The sequence below is a fragment of the Saccoglossus kowalevskii genome, chromosome 21, assembly GCF_978046115.1.
Source record: "Saccoglossus kowalevskii chromosome 21, keSacKowa6.1, whole genome shotgun sequence".
NCBI classification, from domain to species: Eukaryota; Metazoa; Hemichordata; class Enteropneusta; family Harrimaniidae; genus Saccoglossus; species Saccoglossus kowalevskii.
Genome location: NC_140661.1, coordinates 8,100,650 through 8,121,678, shown reverse-complemented (window position 1 = coordinate 8,121,678; position 21,029 = coordinate 8,100,650). Strand labels below are relative to the sequence as shown.

At 34.5% G+C, this 21,029-nt stretch overlaps 2 protein-coding genes across 2 annotated transcripts; one reads left to right on the top strand and one right to left on the bottom strand.

The window, feature by feature from the left end:
* Positions 1 to 1,091: 1,091 nt before the first annotated feature.
* LOC100373010 (general transcription factor IIF subunit 1-like) lies at positions 1,092 to 15,094 on the top strand. The gene is made up of 13 exons (XM_002731195.4): positions 1,092 to 1,379; positions 2,558 to 2,625; positions 3,852 to 3,924; positions 4,370 to 4,566; positions 5,113 to 5,283; positions 5,908 to 6,022; positions 6,908 to 6,983; positions 8,996 to 9,152; positions 9,713 to 9,870; positions 10,013 to 10,101; positions 10,560 to 10,707; positions 11,547 to 11,634; positions 13,103 to 15,094. The coding sequence occupies exons 1-13, from the start codon at positions 1,362 to 1,364 to the stop codon at positions 13,305 to 13,307; spliced, it is 1,563 nt and encodes a 520-aa protein (XP_002731241.1). The 5' UTR covers positions 1,092 to 1,361; the 3' UTR covers positions 13,308 to 15,094.
* Positions 14,301 to 20,971, bottom strand: LOC100373154 (SET domain-containing protein 9-like). The gene is made up of 7 exons (XM_002731196.4): positions 20,828 to 20,971; positions 19,687 to 19,861; positions 18,789 to 19,033; positions 17,480 to 17,603; positions 16,522 to 16,640; positions 15,313 to 15,430; positions 14,301 to 15,228 (listed from the first exon to the last, which is right to left on the bottom strand). The coding sequence occupies exons 2-7, from the start codon at positions 19,776 to 19,778 to the stop codon at positions 15,141 to 15,143; spliced, it is 786 nt and encodes a 261-aa protein (XP_002731242.2). The 5' UTR covers positions 19,779 to 19,861; positions 20,828 to 20,971; the 3' UTR covers positions 14,301 to 15,140.
* Between the last annotated feature and the right edge of the window lie 58 nt (positions 20,972 to 21,029).

The window sequence follows — 21,029 nt, the reverse complement described above, 5'->3', positions numbered from 1 at the left end:
ACACTATGCATATATTTGACTGGCGAAGATGTACATTTAGATATCCAGCTAATTACTAGTAGTTATGAAAAAGAAATCCCTAGTTTGAGCTAAATATTAATAAATAACGAGTGTGATACAATATTAAACACTTAGATAGTTTATTGAGCGAGGGCGTTACCATAACATTCCACGTGACGAATATATATATTGTTGATGAAGCCTACTAAATGTATTCCATGAACTGCAAACAACCAGATGTTTTCAAATATAGGGATAATTTATTTAGAAAATAAATAAACAAGTGTTCTCAGTAAGTGTTATTGACACTCTTTATCTTCTCATTGTAAAATCTGTTATTTTTTTCGTAGTGTAGAAACCAAACTGTCAATGTAAAGCCAGTGTAGTGAAAATAAATAAATATACTGTACTAGTATGTATTTAGCAAATCCAGGACCACTGTAACTTCTATGTTTTCAGTCTCGGGAGCATGCATTGTATAGAGATTGTGTTACAGTTTTGTGTTTTATTGCCAGAAACTTCCGTGCTGCAATTACCGGCAACTAATGCGGGGTAATAGGGTATTGTGAATGTTTTCCATGAAAAGAAGTACACGCTAAAATTCAAATGAAATAATATCCCAATTGACTCATATTATGTTTTCATTTATTTATTAGCGTGCTTTTACTAATTTCCAGACTGTACAGCGCCCTCCGTTGACAAAGTGATGAAACCTCTTGTAAAAAAAAAATCGCCTTACCGCCTTATTTTTTGACAATAGATTTGAACAAAAAAACATTTTTTGCGAGACCTCACACGTTAAAAGCTAAATTTGTTGCGTGGCCAATGCATTGTATATATGGCGTATTAATTAAAAAAACTGCTGCATAAAATGCATCTGTCTAAACTGAAATGTGTATGTTCAAGTTATCGTTGAGGGCACTATCACCTGTAAACATGAGGAGGATTTAGTGTCATCACAATACTTTCTTAATTAATTACAACAATTTCAAATAACTATTTAGTGTACTTTAATACTTTCTCCCATGTTTTTATGTCAAAATAAAATAGGCTGTGATCTGTCGAATCGACTGATGGAAATGTCACAATAGTTAGGTCAAAGGTTGTGGAGTATCTTTCCTTGTGTGTTTGAAAAGAAGTGTTTTGTTCGTAAATGTGCTTCTGCTTCATCACAGAAATTGTTGATCGCTTCCAACATTGTTGTCGGCATACCGTTCAAATACAGTATTTGCAAGCATACGCTGTGACCAACCAGCAAGAAGTAACGTTCTCCAGTATACGACGTCTTAGTCCAGACGGTGATGATGATGACTTAAAAGCTAGAACTCGTGGCTGTATTGTGTACGTCGCAACGTAGTGAAATGGCTAGCACATCACGGGTAAGCAACTCGTATGTTGTCACACTCATTATAAGCCTTTAATCAATAATAAGTGACGACATTTGCTTGTGAGTGGGGTGGGGGACCGGTGTGGGGCGGGGGGTAATCATTTCGACACCAAAGTTAACTATATGACTATTGTCATATTTAACATTTGGTACACAAATATGGGAAACATGGCATCAAAAATATTGGAGGGAAAAGTTATGGCGATGAGAGGATGGTGTCAAAAACGGGAAATCTCAGCAGTAAGCGATTTTTTATTGTGATCAATATATGAAATCTTGCTGGAATCTACCATGAAACTACAATTCACAGATTTTAAGAGGATGCGTTCAATCCCAGAAATTGCAGCAAGTGCTTATGGTAATTCCTATTTCAAAATTTGTTTGCCTCTGTCCACTATGTAAACTGATGCTCATTTCACCCCCTGTTTCCTCCTAAAATAAAAACTGATCTAAACATCTTTTGAAAATATTACAATCGGAAAGACGCTTATTTAAATACAATTCATAAACAAACGAATTGTAAAGTAAGCACACTTTGTTCTGTATTCTGTCATGAACACTCAAGAGGTGAAAATTATTCTGAAATCTCACCTAACTTGTAAAACTGACTTCACAATTGTAGCCTTTGTATATTCATGGTTGAGTACGACAAAAAAATACCGTATCTATGCATTCTGATTGTTGAAATGAGTGAATTCGCAAAGCACCACCAATCGAGCATCATTTGCTTACTGAAATCTGGCTGCCATCTTTCATTTTACACACTCTAAGTCGCAGTTTAATACCAGTAAACAGTTCGATCAGAGTCCGTAGTGATGGGAAAATCCTTTGAAAGTCTTTGGATTTTTTGAGCTCTGGAAAGTCTTTGAGTGTCTTTAAATTACAGAAAAAATCTTTGAAAAGTTTTTAAATTTCTTCATAGTTATTATCGGTAATTCATTTTAGAAAGGCCCGTTTTCTCTGCATAGTCGTTTTTTATAAAGTGTTTTCTACCCCAGTTCCGACTAGTGTCAGTAGTGATTGCTATCCCCGCGCCCGAATTAAGGGTCAAAATGTCTTGGAAAAATGCAAGAAAGTTTGGAAAAGGTCTGGAAAAGTCTTGGAAATCATTTGGCTCTTAGTGCTATGGACCCTGTCAATTACACTCATTATTTATAACTTTTTTTTCAGGCTGGTGGTAATTTTGGTGTTGCTGCTCCTTCTAATGAATACAATGAATTCTCTGTTAGAGTACCTAAGTAAGTTATAATTCTCTGTTAGAGTACCCAAGTAAGTTATAATTTTCTGTTAGAGTACCCAAGTAAGTTATAATTCTCTGTTAGAGTACCCAAGTAAGTTATAATTTTCTGTTAGAGTACCCAAGTAAGTTATAATTTTCTGTTAGAGTACCCAAGTAAGTTATAATTCTCTGTTAGAGTACCCAAGTAAGTTATAATTTTCTGTTAGAGTACCCAAGTAAGTTATAATTCTCTGTTAGAGTACCTATGTAAGGTATAATTCTCGAGTAGAGTATCCAGGAGTGCGTTCGCGTCGTGGCATCGGGGCGACCCCGGGTGCCTTGCGCCTGCCCAGTTTTCGTTCGACTGCTAGGTGACGTCACAATTGGGGTGACTCGGGGAAGCTTTTACCGCCCTGCTTGCAGAGCCAGGGAAGTTTGAGAAAAAGATAGCGAACGACGAAATCGATAGGTAAAAAGGTGTTTTAATCGCATAGCAACAGACCAATACGATCACGTGATACTACTTCCTCAGATTACATTCTGGTAATCTACTTCCTCGAAGAAATCTTTCGTTGCCACGAGTCATTACTGCCACGTCACTTGGGGCATCCCGAGGCAAACGTCCTCCAAGTAAGTTAATGTATACCGTTAATTCACTGTTAGAATACCCAAGTGAGTTATTATTCTCTGTAAGAGTACCTAAGTGAATTATAGTTCAAATGTAAGTAAAAATCAGTTTAAAGGGACGGGTGATGAAGGTGAGGAGAGATAGGCATGATAATACTGTAAAATACCTTATTTTTCCCTGGAATTAATTTTCACTGAAAAGATTTTTTGGGTGTTTTGTATGGAATTTATTAGAGTTGAATGTAAAATGTAGGAAAATCACTGGATTTTATTTTCACTGAAACATTCCTTCAGCGAAAATTAATTCCAGGCGAAAATAAAGTATTTTACAGTATGCCATAGTATAATATTGATCAGTAGTTTAATAATGGTAACAAAGCTATAGAAAAATAGCCTCATTTTTAAATTGAAAGATTTTTCACAATGAGTCAACAAACTGAGGTGATTGCAAGTTCAAACATCCGTGATACATACATGTAATTTGAATAGTCACTGACCCAACGTAGTGCCAGGATATAATGGTCTAATTTTTACCAATTACTTTTAGATTATACAGTAATCTATTGTTTCCTATGTTTTTGTTTTCATGACTCTATTGTTTTCTATGGTATTTTATAGGAATACTGGCAAGAAATACAGCATTATGAAGATCAATTCAAATGAAAAAATAGATATTTCAAAATGGCCGCAGGTATATTATTATTTTGCGTCATATACATGTATTAATAAAAACAGTCAAAATAAGCCATATTTTTAATACTCCATGATACAATATATTGAAATGTTGGTTTACTTGCTTTCTGTTGGAAATGCGTTTCCAATGCAGTTGGGTGTAGTAAATATTTAAGTTGCACTCAAAGAGATGATCAAAGAGTTCCACAAACCAACAAAGATTACTAATCAGCAAATTCCGGAGGAAAACATTTTATTTCTGAGCCTAGGTCTCTCATGATGTTACAAACAATGTAAAAATATCCAGTATGCCTATGATATTAAATTACATTAATGTCTCAAATCATCGCATCATTCTTGTAACTTTATTGTTGTCTTCAGATTTAGAGGTAGCATTTTGAGGATTCCCCTTCATTTTGAATCATTTTGGGCCACTGTAATGCTTTATTACTTACATTTCGTAGACTAAAATTGAAAGAGAGAATAACATGAGAGAGTTCAAACCCGATGATGAAGTAATACCAACTCATGGAGCTGGCAGTGAATTTGGACGGGAACGACGTGAAGAAGCACGGAAAAAGAAATATGGCATAATAACGAAATCTTACAAACCCGAACATCAGCCATGGATTCTAAAACAATCTGGAAAAAATGGAAAGAGGTGAGTATTCTCATGTCCTAAATTAATTGCCATTCTAGAATTTAACTTGAGAGAATACATGGACAGGCTGCCATTGCAAACATCAAAGGGACTATAATAATATTCAGTGTGATGCCTCTTGGTAAATCACATTCTACTACTACCGTAGTACTAAGATTATGTGGGCGTCTAGTTGTGTGTAACCGCAGAATCATACTTTTTACAGTAGTTTATGTAACCTGTTTACAAAAAATGCTGCTTTAAATATTTTCACAACAGGCTGGTTCAGCTATACCATGTACTGTTCATATACCTTTGCATAGACTTGTTTTTGTTCAGAAATTCATCTTTCAATAAATATAATTTTCTTGATTTTAATAATGTAGATTGAATTATTTGAATGTAACCATGCTCACAAAATGATCAAAATTAAATTGAGATGCAAGATCAAAAAAATACTGTAGTTTCCTGTTCCTGTATTCTGTAGCAGTTTATCTCCTGATCTTTTATAGGGTTTTTACCATAGTTGCATGCCCTTATCTGTTTATTTACCATTGATTATATCAGGTATAAAGGTAAAAAGGAAGGAGGAATCACAGATAATTCATCGTATTACATATTCATGCAAGGTCCAGACGGTGCTTTTGAGGCGTTCCCATTGGATTCTTGGTATAATTTCACACCAACAATAACATATAAAACACTGAATGCAGAGGAGGCTGAAGAAGAATATGGAAGGTAAATCTGATATTTTCTGTCTTCAAATTCACAACATTTTGCTTCTGTGGGGTTTGCATACATAGCCTGACTGTCTACTCTTCCCTTTAGTATAGTAATTGGCGACCATTTAAATTTATCACCAGATTTCATTCAATTATTCCATATGCTTTTACTCACCAAACTATTTTTTGCAAACAAAGATGTGTCTAACAACCATAAATATGGCGATTTTTGAGTCATTTTCAGTTGGTTCTATCATATTTGTTTTGTCTTATCTCAAAATTTTTTTGAGTACATTTGATGAAAAAATTCAATGTAATTAGTAGATGGGTGCTTATAGCTGTCCCACAATTTTAATGAATCAATATATCTTTTATGAAATTATTCATTCACATGCATTTCTATGGAAATACATATAATTCCAAAAACGCCCATTTTTGCACGTTTTCCCCAGAAAAGTAAAAAAAAGCCTGAAGGTGATAACTTGTCTCTAAATCAATAATTAGGTAACATTTTCAAATATTGTTTTTGTTCTTAGGAATATTAATCTGTGAATATCAATGTAGACTGGAGATTATCAAATAGCTTGTTAACATGTGCGTAAGTGTTATGTTGTTAATTTCTTATTCTTGTGTTTTGCAGAAGAGACAAAGTTATGAATTACTTTTCAATTATGGTGAAAAAAAGATTGAAGGAAGAGGATGATGAAGAAGACGGTAAAGTAACTTTACAACAAATTAAAAACATTGATGGATTGGTAAGTCTACTACTTTGTTGTTTCCGTGGTCTGTATACTGTAAAATATTTTATTTTAGCTGGAATAAATTTACGCTGAAAAGATTTTTTGGGTGTTTCGTATAGAATTTATATTCACAGATGTTTGGTAGGTTGAATGTAAAATATGGGATAAAATTTATAATATCACTAATCACCCCTGCAGCAAAAAAATAAATTCCAAGCAAAGTATTATACAGTACTGTCATTATTAAGGGGCTAGAAATTTTCACGATTTCAAATGTTATAACATTTGTGAAGATAAAAGTACAAGAAAGTCACTGTCACTTCAGGTCATAAATCCTCAATACTCACTGCCACCAACATGCATAATTTTCACTGAGTAGCGAAATTCATGCGATTTACAATATCTTTAAAACTGAACCTGTATGCACTTTGCATAATCTCTGAATTAGATCAATATGATTTATGGTATGCTGCTTTAATATCATGGGAGATAACTTTTCTGGACTTATTGCACATTTTGATCCCCAAAGTAGACTTTTGTTACTTTCACAAATAAAATCAAGGGGGGAAAATAAGAAAGAAATATGATGATGATGAGTATAGTGGTCTGCAAAGTATGCATTATACTGTATTTGTTCTATTAATAGTATAAATGTTTACATAAATGACAGAGGGATGTCATTTATCATAATAAGTCATATTTTAATGACCTACAATGCAATAAATGCTAGTTTATGTGCACTTCTAATAAAGCAAATACGGTACAGGATTTCATTTCCAACAATTGCACTACTTTCCTAATTACAGCTCTGTGTGTCATGTGACCTCTTCACGTACACGTTTTAACTAAAGGATTAGACGTAAACGCTATTTACATTTACGTTTTCATCACATGTTTCAGCAAATCACGGAGGGAGACGAATATCAAGGATTCATGTCGGAAGAAGATGAGGATAGTGACGATGAAGATGGCGTAGGTAATTATGCATTTCTGTTCACCTCTCAGATATGATTGCGTTATATAGAAGTTCCCTACTCTACAGTCTCTGATAACAAAACAAATAAAATATAGGTGATTACCATGCCATTTTCCTGGGATGATCACTGTTTTGAACCCCTGAATTGTTAACATATTCATAAATTTTCTGGTTTCAAGAAAGGCTGTTCTACTGAATACTTAAGTAGGTGGACAATTAACAGATATCGTACATTCATCATAAAGATGATATACTTTAATTTGTTCCATTAACAGATTATACATCTGATAATTCCTTTTGCATTCCATCATTCATTTAAATACTGTATACCCAGTAGATAGTGCAGCTAATAGTAGTTTATAAATAAATAAACGCTGCTCGGACTGATAAATATGATATATAGAAGATAATATTCAGTAATCGTAGTCCTAAATATCTATTAAAAATAGCTAGACATATCGAGCAATGGCTCTTTATCGATAGCATAGAAGAAAATGTTAAAACGTATAGTTTCCTCCTCGACACGCCTGAGCTGTTTTTCGTTGCCATTGACAACACATACACGTACAGGTAGAACATAGGAACGTAAGAACACGCATGAACTATAAATAAGAATCACAAAAAAATCCACAATAGAACAAAAACGTGTCTTAGGTAGTAAGCTCAACAAATGAGTTGAACTGTTTGTTAATTCCATGGGGTTCTTTAGTTCCAAAGCGGAATATAGTTTCCTCCTCGACACGCCTGAGCTGTTTTTCGTTGCCATTGACAACACATACACCAGAAATAGACATATCTGTAATATTATGTCCACTAGAAGTAAAATAAAGTGAAACTGGATAATAACGATTTTTCTGTCTAGATAATTCCTTTTGCATTCCATCGTTCATTTAAATACTGTATACCCAGTAGATAATGCAGCTGGGTTTTTTGCTCTGTTAGTATCGCATACACTTACGTGAATGACAAGTGTGTCTCCATATGGTCAAAAATGAATATTATATGTGCTAGCATACCGTACAATAAATGTCATTTTTGGTTTTTGTGTGCATCTTTTAGTGATGCGCTTCTAATAGAGCAAATATGGTAGATGTAGCACGCCATTATGCAGTATTCCTATATTACTCGTTCACTCACGCCACTGAATGTTACATATCATTAAAGGCTTGATGTTAAATACTAATAATAAGAAGAAGAAGAAAAGGAAAAAATTCATTACTTATTTTGAGCTTTTCTGCAAGGATTCTACTCAACACTAGACTTGCATACAGTCTTTTTTTTTTTTCGTTAAATAAAATATTATTTGAATGTATTAATTAGCCAAAGCCAGGTAGACAAGACACTTGTGACTCTTGTAGACGCCCTCTTGCGACATCAGTTATGATTGTCATCGGTTCGGGGCTCAGTGCGTGATGCAATGATTGACAGGCTCAATAATTATCCACCAATCAGCGTTGAGGTCATAATTGGAGTTAGATTTTCATAAACAAACATTTGTTGCGATAGTTTATTAGAAACTGTGTCAAAACTGAAATTTCTCCTGATTGCATTTCATAATATTTTTGTTATAGTGGCATTGCATGATAGCATTGAAAATGCACTAAAGATACTAGGCTATACATCACTTTTAGAATAACAACAATAGATGCTGTTGAGTCCTTAACTTTCCAAATTACGTTTTTCTGCCTGGACTACACAAAAGTTACAGGAATTTCACTGAACATCCAATGACCATAGTATTCCCACTGTTGGCTCTAATGAAAGAGCATAACTGGTCTATATTCCTCCACCCATTCTGTGATATGTAATTTATGCTAATTTGTTACTTCATTGAAATTCTCATTAATATTAATAAACAAGGGAACCCTTTCAATAGGACACAAGTTTGTTTCCCAGTAACCCAGTTTTTTCCATTTATACATTCACATATTTTATTTTATTGAAAAAAACACCTAAAACTATATGCTTGTCTAACTGATCGACTGCATTAGGTTTTTAAATTTTTTTACCAGAGAAAAAAAAGAAACCAAAGACAAAACCAAAATCTAAAGAAAAATCAACAAAAAAGAAAAAGAAAAAAGAATCTGATGATGAAGAGGAGCCATTGGAGGAATCAGATGAAGGAGATTTTGATGGCAGAGAATTTGATTATTTGTCTGAAGCGTCGAGGTGAGTTCCTATTTTTATTTGTTGCCTTGAGGAATGCCATGCATCTTACTTTACAATCCTTTTTAGTCTTTGGTGTAGACTGCCCTCTAGTGTTATATATTGTTTACTTTTGTTTTTTTATACGCACAGTAAATGCGAACAAATCACAAGATTAATTGAAGTGTTGAATACAGGCTTTGATCTAGTGTCATACCTTGTGGTTATGTTTGTTGCCCTCCAATCTCATAACTCATGTTTACTTTTGTTTTTATACATATAGTTTAGGTAAACTAGAAACCACAAAGGATGATTTGAAAATTGGTTGCTGGCAGCCCTCTAATGTTATACCTCATGTTTACTTTTGTTTTTACACATAGTGAAGATGAACTGGAGACCACAAATGATGAGCTGTAGATTGCTTGCAGGCTGCCCTCTAATGTTCTACCTCATGTTTACTTTTGTTTTTACACATACATGTATAGTGAATGTGATCTGGAGACCACAAATGATGACCTGTAGATTGCTTGCAGACCGCCCTCTAATGTTAAACCTCATGTTTACTTTTGTTTTTATACATATAGTGAAGGTGAACTAGAAACCACCAAGGATGATCTGAAAGGGTTGGATCAGGAGTTGTCAGGTGACGAGGATGAAGAGTCTGATGTGGAGAATGAGGAGAACAAAGAAGGCAACGAAGAAGAGGATGCAAATAAGAAAGCAGAAGCTACTAAAGAAAAAGGTGATCTTTGAAACCTTTGAAATTTTCATTTCATTTTTTCACTCTCACCATGGCAATTTGTGATTCACATAGTCATGAAACTTGATTGCTGTTCAAATTAAGCTATTCACAATATAACTAACTATATATTTTTTAATTTTAGAAGTATTTCAAAGTAGTGACAGTGGTTCTGATTCTGATGACAGCGATGATTTAGACAAAACAGAACTCAAATCTGCTCTCTTTATCCAGGTATGTTACAACAAACCATGTGTGTCTTCTAAGCTGTTATGATGCGTCACTGACATGCATAGATTATTCAGGATGTTACTAGTTATGCCCATTTCCTGCGAGTCAATGAAGCAACAAAAAATCATACATAAATATAGTAAAAAACATATTAAGATCACAGAATGTAATTTGGTAAAAATTAAATTCACATTTTATAAACATTTAATAAGAACATCATTAATTGTGACAGGAACTCATATTCTCATTGAATCCAAATAATATCGCAAAAAAAACAATTTTTTTTTCCTTGGAGTTCGGGCTGTTGATACAGTCACTATTTTATTTTCATAATACTTGGTGATATTATTATAATCTCATCATATTGTGTTGGTTTATATACAATTATCATGGTATGGACATTTGTACATAATAGGGTAATTGCATAAACATAATGAAAGTATTGTTTTGTTTTGTTTTAGAAATCTGAAAAAAGTCAAAAGAAGTCTAGTAACAGGGCATCTCCATCTGCTAGTGGTAGTAGTAGTAGAAGTGGTACACCAACCACGTTATTAGATGCAGCAGTGACATCATCAACTTTAACTGCAGTAGCTAGTAAATTGCAGCACAGTAAGTATAGTTATTCGGGGGGGGGGGAGGGGTGGCTACATCATAAAACATTCTATGTTGCCAGAATGTGCTCTACTTTACCAAGTAGTTCTATGGGCTCTGTACTAGCTGCTGTGGAACACTGGTTGAAGAGCCAGCAAAAACAGCTGAAGTTGAGAAATTTAGCACAAACTCAACTTTGCAGTAATCCTGTGCAACCAAATTTATATATGTTACACATGTAGGAGTAATCTTGTTACACTGCTTCAACAAGACACTGTTTTCTAGAGTCTCAACAACTATCCCAAAGTACAATTTGTATCAGAAACCATGGCTTCTATTAAAATCATACAATGCAACAGAGGGGTTAACAGCTTCAATTAGAGTATCTACACATGGTGAATGTTCGATTCACAATTTTTCAAAATGAATGGGTTTGGCATCTATTAGGGATGCTGTTTGAAATAAAAGATTTTACGCACAGTAGTTTTTTGTAAGTTTTTGATAATTTTTCACTGGTTGTGATTTTCAGTTGGTGAAAATGACTTGATGTTTGCTCTGAAGAATATCATCATTGCAAGATGTGACTTTGATATAATTAACTTAAACTCAAACTCCTTGAAATTGGATCAATTTTAATAAAATATAGCAGTATTTCCCGTCAATTCGAGAGTCGATATGATCAGGTCAGGGTGTGACTGGATTCCATTCTCAGTGTCAACTTGTTACAAATTCAAATCTGTCGCAAGTGAAAAGCCAATGGGATAGCAATCATACTGGGATCAGTGTAAGATACAGTGATCACATATAATGCAAGTTTGGGGGTACTTTCAAACACATATTCAACTTAACTATTTCAGATAAACGTAAAGGAATAGATGATGGACCGCCATCCAAGAGAGCAAAAGGCAGTCCTGCTCCAGCATCTGGAACTAGAACACCGGTTGGGTATGTTGCTAGATATGTTGAAAACTGAATTGAAACCATATCTGATCTATTCACTTATTATCCCAGTGCATACCTTGGTATTTTTCTACAGTTATATTTGCATTACACAGAAGAACAAGTGTTAAATTCTTGTAGCAAGTGTTCTACCGAGTCTTGTAGCAAGTGTTCTACCGAGTCTTGTAGCGAATGTACTACGGAGTCTTGTAGCAAGTGTTCTACCGAGTCTTGTAGCAAGTGTTCTACCGAGTCTTGTAGCACGTGTTCTACCGAGTCTTGTAGCGAGTGGTCTACCGAGTCTTGTAGCGAGTGTTCTACCGAGTCTTGTAGCAAGTGTTCTACCGAGTCTTGTAGCAAGTGTTCTACCGAGTCTTGTAGCAAGTGTTCTACCGAGTCTTGTAGCAAGTGTTCTACCGAGTCTTGTAGCAAGTGTTCTACCGAGTCTTGTAGCAAGTGTTCTACTGAGTCTTGTAGTGAATGTACTACTGAGTCTTGTAGCGAATGTACTACCGAGTCTTGTAGCGAGTGTTCTACCGAGTCTTGTAGCGAGTGTTCTACCGAGTCTTGTAGCGAGTGTTCTACCGAGTCTTGTAGCGAGTGTTCTACCGAGTCTTGTAGCGAGTGTTCTACCGAGTCTTGTAGCGAGTGTTCTACCGAGTCTTGTAGCAAGTGTTCTACCGAGTCTTGTAGCAAGTGTTCTACCGAGTCTTGTAGCAAGTGTTCTACCGAGTCTTGTAGCAAGTGTTCTACCGAGTCTTGTAGCAAGTGTTCTACCGAGTCTTGTAGCAAGTGTTCTACTGAGTCTTGTAGTGAATGTACTACTGAGTCTTGTAGCGAATGTACTACCGAGTCTTGTAGCGAGTGTTCTACCGAGTCTTGTAGCGAGTGTTCTACCGAGTCTTGTAGCGAGTGTTCTACCGAGTCTTGTAGCGAGTGTTCTACCGAGTCTTGTAGCGAGTGTTCTACCGAGTCTTGTAGCGAGTGTTCTACCGAGTCTTGTAGCGAGTGTTCTACCGAGTCTTGTAGCGAGTGTTCTACCGAGTCTTGTAGCGAGTGTTCTACCGAGTCTTGTAGCGAGTGTTCTACCGAGTCTTGTAGCGAGTGTTCTACCGAGTCTTGTAGCGAGTGTTCTACCGAGTCTTGTAGCGAATGTTCTGAATACCAACAATTTTACAAAATTGCAACTAGAAAAATAGTTGAAACTTGAAAACTTCAGAATGTCAATTTATAGTAAGTTTGGTAACAATGGAACTCCATCAAATATGAATGGTTGTAGTAATGCATCCATAAAGAAAGACTTACAGCGCGGTGGTCGTCGTCCAGCGTGTATTTAAATTTCATGTAAACAATGTATTTTACATGCGTTGTGTACATCGCTATGAGTCCCATATCGAACAGGACGCGGTCTGACCACCACCTCCCTTTAATGAATATTTCTGTTTGATGAATATTCCTGAATGTTTCTTTACAGTGATATTGGAATCACCGAGGATATGGTAATGAGATACCTGAAGCGTAAACCAATGACAACCAAGGACTTACTGCATAAATTACGAGCCAAAAAGACTGGGATGAAACGTGATGAAATTGTACGAACATTGACAGACATTATCAGGAAGTTGAATCCGCAAAAGATCAATCACAAAGATAAAACATTGTGGTTTATAAAATCATAAATTATATTATTATCATTCTGTGAACACTGTTGGCTGTAATTTTGGCTCAGGTATACTTCTAATACCGTGTTGGTGGATTCGTAATCTTGGAAACTTACCACAAATCATTGCAAAAATCAGGGTAGACTTCAACTGATTCCTTTTTGATATCTTCTCTAGTTTGTGGTTGAACAATGAATTGGCATAAAAAATGTTTACTATCCAAATGTATAGAAACCATACTCATTGTATATATATATTACTCTTATTAGTAGCGCATATGCTTGTGTAACTGACAGAGATGTATCTATGGAAAAACTAAATCACATTTCAAAGATCTAGTACCCACCTGAAAACTCTTTTTAATATTTACTTCAAAAAAGTTGAGTTTTTAGAATACAAAATTATTTTCAAACTTTACAGTAAATTGTCGAACTATTAGAGTAAAAACAGGGATGGGAATTTCAATTTTCAGCTGAAAATAAACTGTAGTTGATCAAATCGTTACAATACAGACACTGCGCCTTTCCCAGGACCTCGCACTTACCGATGAAGTCACTCAATTTTTCAGTTACCACTTCATCTTTCTTTTCGATTCGCACGGTCAAAGTCACTTCCTTGTCAAGCAATGCCCAAAGGAATTTGTTCCTAACGTCTTTATCGATCTCTCGCACAGTGGACTCTGTCTTTTGTAAACAATTTTACCATTATTGCTGCATGAAACTTGTAAACAATGATCCAAGGCAGCTAACAATTGAAACAATAAAATGACGCAGTTGGTGAACGAAAAATGAAAGCTCTTCACTGATTGGCCTGTCAGAACAAACCTAGCCAATCATGACATCACGAGTTGTCTCCCTTTGACTATGCACTGAATACAGGCCTTTTACAGCTGACAACAATGACCCGACAGAGTGTTCACTGTAGTGAATGAACAAGATTTGTATTTTTACCCCCCTAAAATTCTCTCTTCAGATTTAGACGTTTCAGAAAATCGATCCCTAGGGCTTAGAAATCTGCAGAAAATTCTCATCCCTGTAAAAATCAGTGATTACAAAACAAAACAAAATCATTTGTGAAGTTCTACCCCCCTCAAACAAAAAACAGATTACAAATAGGAGCGAGTTAACACTATGGAAAAGACTTTATTTTGTGATTAGGTGAAATACATTGTATTTGTTATCATTCTGAAAGCTGTTAAAACCCTTTCAGTACGCATTATACCTTACAAAATGTGTCTGGTTTAAAAAAACATCATACATCATGTACTGGTTTTATTACATGCCTCTCTCAACAAAATATACTTTGAAATTTGATGATGGCTGCCACTAGCATAGTAACGGCCCGTCAAAAATTGTTAATACAAGCTTCAGTGGACTGCAAAATACTTTCATGAACCATGTCTTGCATTTGTATGAAGAAGTGAGCTAAGTGAGAGTAAATATAATTTTCAAACTTGTGTCTCAATTTGTGGCTTCTGTAGGATTCCTAAAAAGATCTTTTGTATAAAACGTGTTTTAGTTAATAATTTTGTATTTAAGTAAGTATTTTATCATGCCTATCTGAATACAGAAGCTCATATATTCATAAGGAAAAAACACAATTATTTTAAAAATGATTTTATTGCCAAGTTAAATAACAGTCCATTTATAGTCAAATTGTTTTGTACTTGCACCTGTATTTTCTTCGCTTGGAAAGAAAATTATTTTGTACACCTTGTGTGGGAGGAATTCACATCTGCTGATCAAAGTTATACCTTGCTAGCATGGACTTTTGTGTTAACTAATAAAAGATATCGGCAACCAGGATTGTTTTTAGTTATCATTTGAGTGGTTTGACATGTGATGATTCACTTCAGTAAACCATAGTAAAATATGTTGAGAAGATTTCTTCACCAGCTTTTATGTCTCTTGTTGAAACTAGAATCACTGTACGTATAAACCTACAAAAAAAGGGAAATCAAGAAAATTATTTTGCCATGCTAATAAAATGAATCATATGGTTCAGTTTCACAAATTATCCCTACCTTGTTTCAGTGTTATGATGAGTGCTACTGTATCTAATATTAGGTATATATTTCATCAGATGTAGTGGGAAATCATCTGTCACATCATATTCTTGATATACTACATTGGCAGGAAATTCTGAAAAAAAAAACGATATAAGAACAAATGAATACTTGTGGAAAATTAGCGTACAAGGACATATTAAAAAGTATAACAATTGCGACATTGGTACGATATGAAACTTCTGGAGTAGACTTAAATGTTCATGGCAGAACTTGATTGCACTCTTTATCTCTGTCCATTCTGTGATACCAATTTGAATCAATAGTGATCTTTATAATTATATCAATTTAGTAAAATATCTATCATATATTTTCATCAAATTTAATAAATAAAGGAAGTATTTGTAACACGTTTGAAAAAATCACTTTGGGTTTTTGGATAATACTATGTTTTATAGTTAGAGATTAAAGCTTATATACAAGGCAGAATTTGATTTGTCGAAATAAACCTATTAACAAACAAGCTTCTCTCTGATTGGTCTACCGGTAGGTATTAGGGTTGGGTAGCCAATCAGGAACAATCTTGTAAGTAGTCACATTGACTAAAGTTCTATAGCTTTTCACTCTAATGTTTAATAAATGAAGATTATAAAATAACGTGACCTTTATACATACTGTTGAAGTTGTGAGAGTCAAGTGTGAGTCTCTTCAAACCATATATAAAAAGAAATTATAATCGATTTTTAATAGCTAAAACGTTAGTAAAAAATAGTCTAGGAGATATATCATGCATTTCAGATATTGCACCCCAAATGGCAACATATTCTCTCCAATGTTTAAATGAAAAATGAGTATGGCCTTTGGAACTTGTACATGTAGCACCCATAAACAAATATATTTGTTTTGGTCTAATTCTTTTAGTAATGAATCATGTAGAATCATGCAAAGTTACTACAAATTAATGTCAGAACCAGAACTTGTGGAAATTCATTCAATTGAAAGGAAACAATAAAATTGCCATGACTGGACCAGCAGTAGCATGGCACAGAATTGTAGCAGAGCCGCTAAAATGCATTACAATGTTGTGGTTCGTTCCCAGTCACGATTGTTCTTCCCTATGTTTATCATGATGGCTCAGTTTATAAATGGAGCTTCTTGTCTTTATAAAATCTATACAGATTGTGTGAATCCTGCTACCTAATTGGTGGAAACAATTAAGTAACTTACTTTTTGACTGGTTATTAACATATTGTCCCAATGCTAATGGGTTGAGTAAACCATCTGATGAAAGCCAAGACATATCACTAGTCATGTAAGGACCTGATCGCTCTCTTTTACTGCAAGATCTGAAAATTTGAATATATTAGCAAGGAACCTTGGTGATGGTATAATGGTTTTTGAGTTTACATCGCATCAGAGAGGTTCTGGATTTGATCCCCAGAGATGACTGTTTACTCAGCAATATAAATTTGAGTACAGTCTGGCCTGCCTTCCAAACATGCACATGCACAAACTTTGCACATATGCACTTGCAATTAGCACCTAAGACAACAAAATCAGGTGAGACAGCAGTGACTTCAATTTTCAGAATTTTCACCTGGTACAAAAATATTTGTATTAGCAAGGGATGACATCATCCTCTGGATAAATTCAATTTACTTATAATTTATTCATTCAAGGTATCAATGTGATAATTCAGAAAAGTCAGAAAACCTGCTACCAGTGAAAACCATACCACATCAACCTCAGCTTATTGACCTTTTTGTTTATACATATTTTTGTGGCAGGCGACATTTCTGGACACAAAAGCCATTTTTTGCCCATTGTACTGGTAATCAAACACAAAATCTGTCAGATACAATTTTGCGGTATTGCACTAGGTATTTTCATCCTATCATATTAGGAAATGCAAATTCCAAATGTGGAATGATTACGTGCATAAGCGTCATCTAATAATAAAAACAAACATGGCTGCCCCCAGGGTTTGACCGGACCCCACACAAAGAAATTTGCTAAATCTGTTCTAAACGTTTTGGATTTGGGCATTCCCATGATGTATGCCTGGGAGGAAAAAATATATAATAATAAGGTTATTACAAAGATACTGCAAAGTATGCACTCAAAGTACTTTTTAATTTTTGCACACCCTTAGTCATTTGGTAATATATATTTAAAGATTTCAGACCTGTAAATAAGCTTGGATATACTTTTATCATTACCATCAATTAATAAACCATCCAGACATCGAAATATAAATGGATTGCCAATAGACTGTAGTAGGATTGGTTCATAAGTAAAGTATACAGTACCTGTAGGAGAAATGTACGTGAAATAATATTATCATGTTTGCATATACAAGGATCTGTATCGTTGCTGACCAGGACAAAAAGTTGTTGATTAGCACTATTCTATTTGTTTATGATACACACAGGATGTCGGATAAATATATTGTATGTGCTCTTAGAAGTGCTTCTCTAATACAGTGATAGGCAAAAGGCCGTACTTTAGTTTATAAATGTATTTATAAAAATTTGTAAATAAAGATCAGCAGCTTACATTTGAATTTAAATATTTGATAGTGATTGGCTCAAGGAGCTCCACATTGTCTATACCCATACATAATGTATGCACATGCCTTCATGTGACATAGCAACTATGACCGACAGCCTTTTTAAAATAAAGCGCTTGCTGATTAAATTAGATGATTTTACCAAATCATTTCTGGAATAGTCAATTTGAACCATTTTAATTAATAAAAATGTACATTTATAAAATGTTTATAACGTCCCCAGATTTCTGACATTCACTGTAGAATCCCACATAAATAAAAATTTGCATTCATTAAATCATAACCATAGATAACCTCTGTTATTTACATAAGCATATGTGCTACTAATAGAGCAAATATGGTAGATTACAAACAATGAGAAAAATGAGATGCTGTATTGTAAGTCGTTTAACGTTGTTTCATTTGCTACGAGCACATCCAGTAAAGTCTAAATGAGATTTTTGTATGATGCTATACTTCAGGACTGATTTTAATTCAGCACTCAAACTGGCGAGTCATTTGACAATCTGCGGCAGAAGATGATCACATTTTAGGTGTAACTAAATTTGTCTTGTTGATGAGTTGCAAAGACTAGTGTGCCATCTAAACTGATATGATATACCAATAACGCAAACAAATCTCTGGCATCATTGACACAACAGACAATGCAACATTGATATAGTGATCTTAAAAAAACATTCTACTATAATTACAGAATATTGTAAAATGCAATTCACATTTTATAAGTAAATAGGAAAGAACAGTGGCCACAACTTTTTTGTTTGTGCCTTCAGTCACCTATAAGGTCACACACAATTTTAATTTTTTACTGACCTCTCAAGCAGTCAACAAGATGATTTAACTTGATTTTAGGAGTTCCATTTTGACAAAACCAGTCCTGTTAGAGGGCACACTGGAAGGACCCAGTACCACCAATGTGACTCACCTGGATACATTGCCAACACAGTTCCTTTGGGTACAGCACCATTTGTAACATACACCCCAGTACCACCAACTTGACTCTTAGCCTTCTCTACTGTAAACCCTAGTACATCTTTCATAACTCCTAGTACTATTTCAGGTTTAGATGATACACCATTTATTTTAGTGAATAATGTCTTCAATGTGTCTTCAACTTGTTTATCTGATATGACTTTGTCTTCACTACCTTTGGGTACTCCACGTATTGTTCTGTAATTGTATAACAAAAACAAAATGAAATTTGAACAAACACTGCATGATGAAGTTTCAAGAAATTGTTGGAGTTGATTTCCTCACCAGAAATAGCAATTGTAAAGCTTTTAGTTGATTTTCAAGGATTCTATGATTTTAAATAAACTCAATTTGAAACAAGGAATCTAATTTTCGTTACTGACTATGACATTCATTAAATTGGTTTAGTAACAAAACATGCGATTTGGATATACCTGTGCAATTAATGGAATGTCTGGGTGAATGCAGATGCAAAGTTATAACACTATGGTTCAAATGTGATGTGATACAAAAATGTAGTTTGTGCTGTTCAATTTATCAACCTACGCAAACCATGTTTTCTTTTCGACTACCCATTCTCAGGTGACCGTGGACACCAGCTAGAACATGTGAAGTGCACAAAATATACAGAATATCTGAGGTCATTTTTGTTGTTGTAATTAACGAGTCATCAAAAATATGCTCATATTTTACTGTAGGATCAAAGGCATTGTATTGTATGTGTATGATAAATAAATAAATTGCATTTTCGAGTGATTGTAATAACTCCTTTGGTTGCAATTAGAAGAAATCAAGCAATTCTATAAAGATTACCACTTTCATGTTTTACATAACAGAGAGCAACTTAGTACCTGTTTTTGAAGTTCAGTGCTATCCAAGGCACAAAACGATATCGATAACTTTTCCATCTTGCAGACAGATTCTTTATAAGAGTGTGGAACATAGATATATATATATATATATCCAATATCGTGATTATTACACAAAAGGGATCAGAACTTTTCCTCTTCTCAAACTCATCTCCAGCTGGAAAGAATGAACATTACGAAGTACTACATTTGTATTAAAAATGTACTGGTATTTACAATTCATATCTATACACAGAAAGGCATAAAGCTGGGAATAATATAAAAGTTTTATACATATACATTTTTGTAAATCAAAATGACTGGTAGAATTAAAATTGACCAACCTAGAAATGATATAGTGACTTCATCGCGAGTTCTAATTAATATTATGAGTTATTTCAGCATCATCCAATCAGCAAGCCATTAATTTTGAATAAGTAGGCGATCGCATCCAATATGGCCGTAGACAATGTAGAGCTTTTGAGCCACCTATTATTAAATACATTTATAAACAAAGCCCTAGCTTTGTGCCATTCACTGTCACTGTATTGGCCAATGAAATAACATCGGATCATTGTCAAACATTGAATTAACGGAAATGGTTTGTTCAGTAATGCAATTTAATTCTATATAAGCATGTGATTTAATTGATTATAATTAAATTTAATGTATCTTACATTAGGATAAAGATATGAACACTATATATTGATCTAAACCCTAAGCCTACTAGATACAAACATGTATTTTTAAATTGACTTCTGTAATTCATAACAATTTCCTAGATCTGCAATATCTGTTTGATTCCACATTTTCTAGATAATCGAGAATTACAGTTCTGCATTCTGTAGTCAGTTATAAACAGGTGTATTTTTGTCTGTTTTTTTTCTTTTTCTGAAAACGAAAACTGAAACGAACAACTTCAACCACAGGCGCTCGGAACGTTTCTTGGCTAATATAAAATGACCTAAAGTGGGATCGGCATAGTTAGTCAGTCGCCGGTAAATTTCCCTACTACTCATATATATGAGTAATTTTACCGGCGACTGACTAACTATGCCGATCCCACTTTAGGTCATTTTATATTAGCCAAGAAACGTTCCGAGCGCCTGTGCTTCAACAAGATACGGTGCGGGTACGGTCTTACCTAACAGCAATTGTAAACGAATATGATTGTGACATGTTACATGAACTTGACTCTTCTGATATCAGTCCTATGTGAAAATGATTAAAATTTGGCGTCTGTCTTCTGCTGTAGTGTTGAAACACACCGTGTGTTTTTTTGTCGGCTGCTTTTGAAGAGCAAAGTATTTCAGAATCAGTAGAACAAGATTCGTGAATTATCTGAT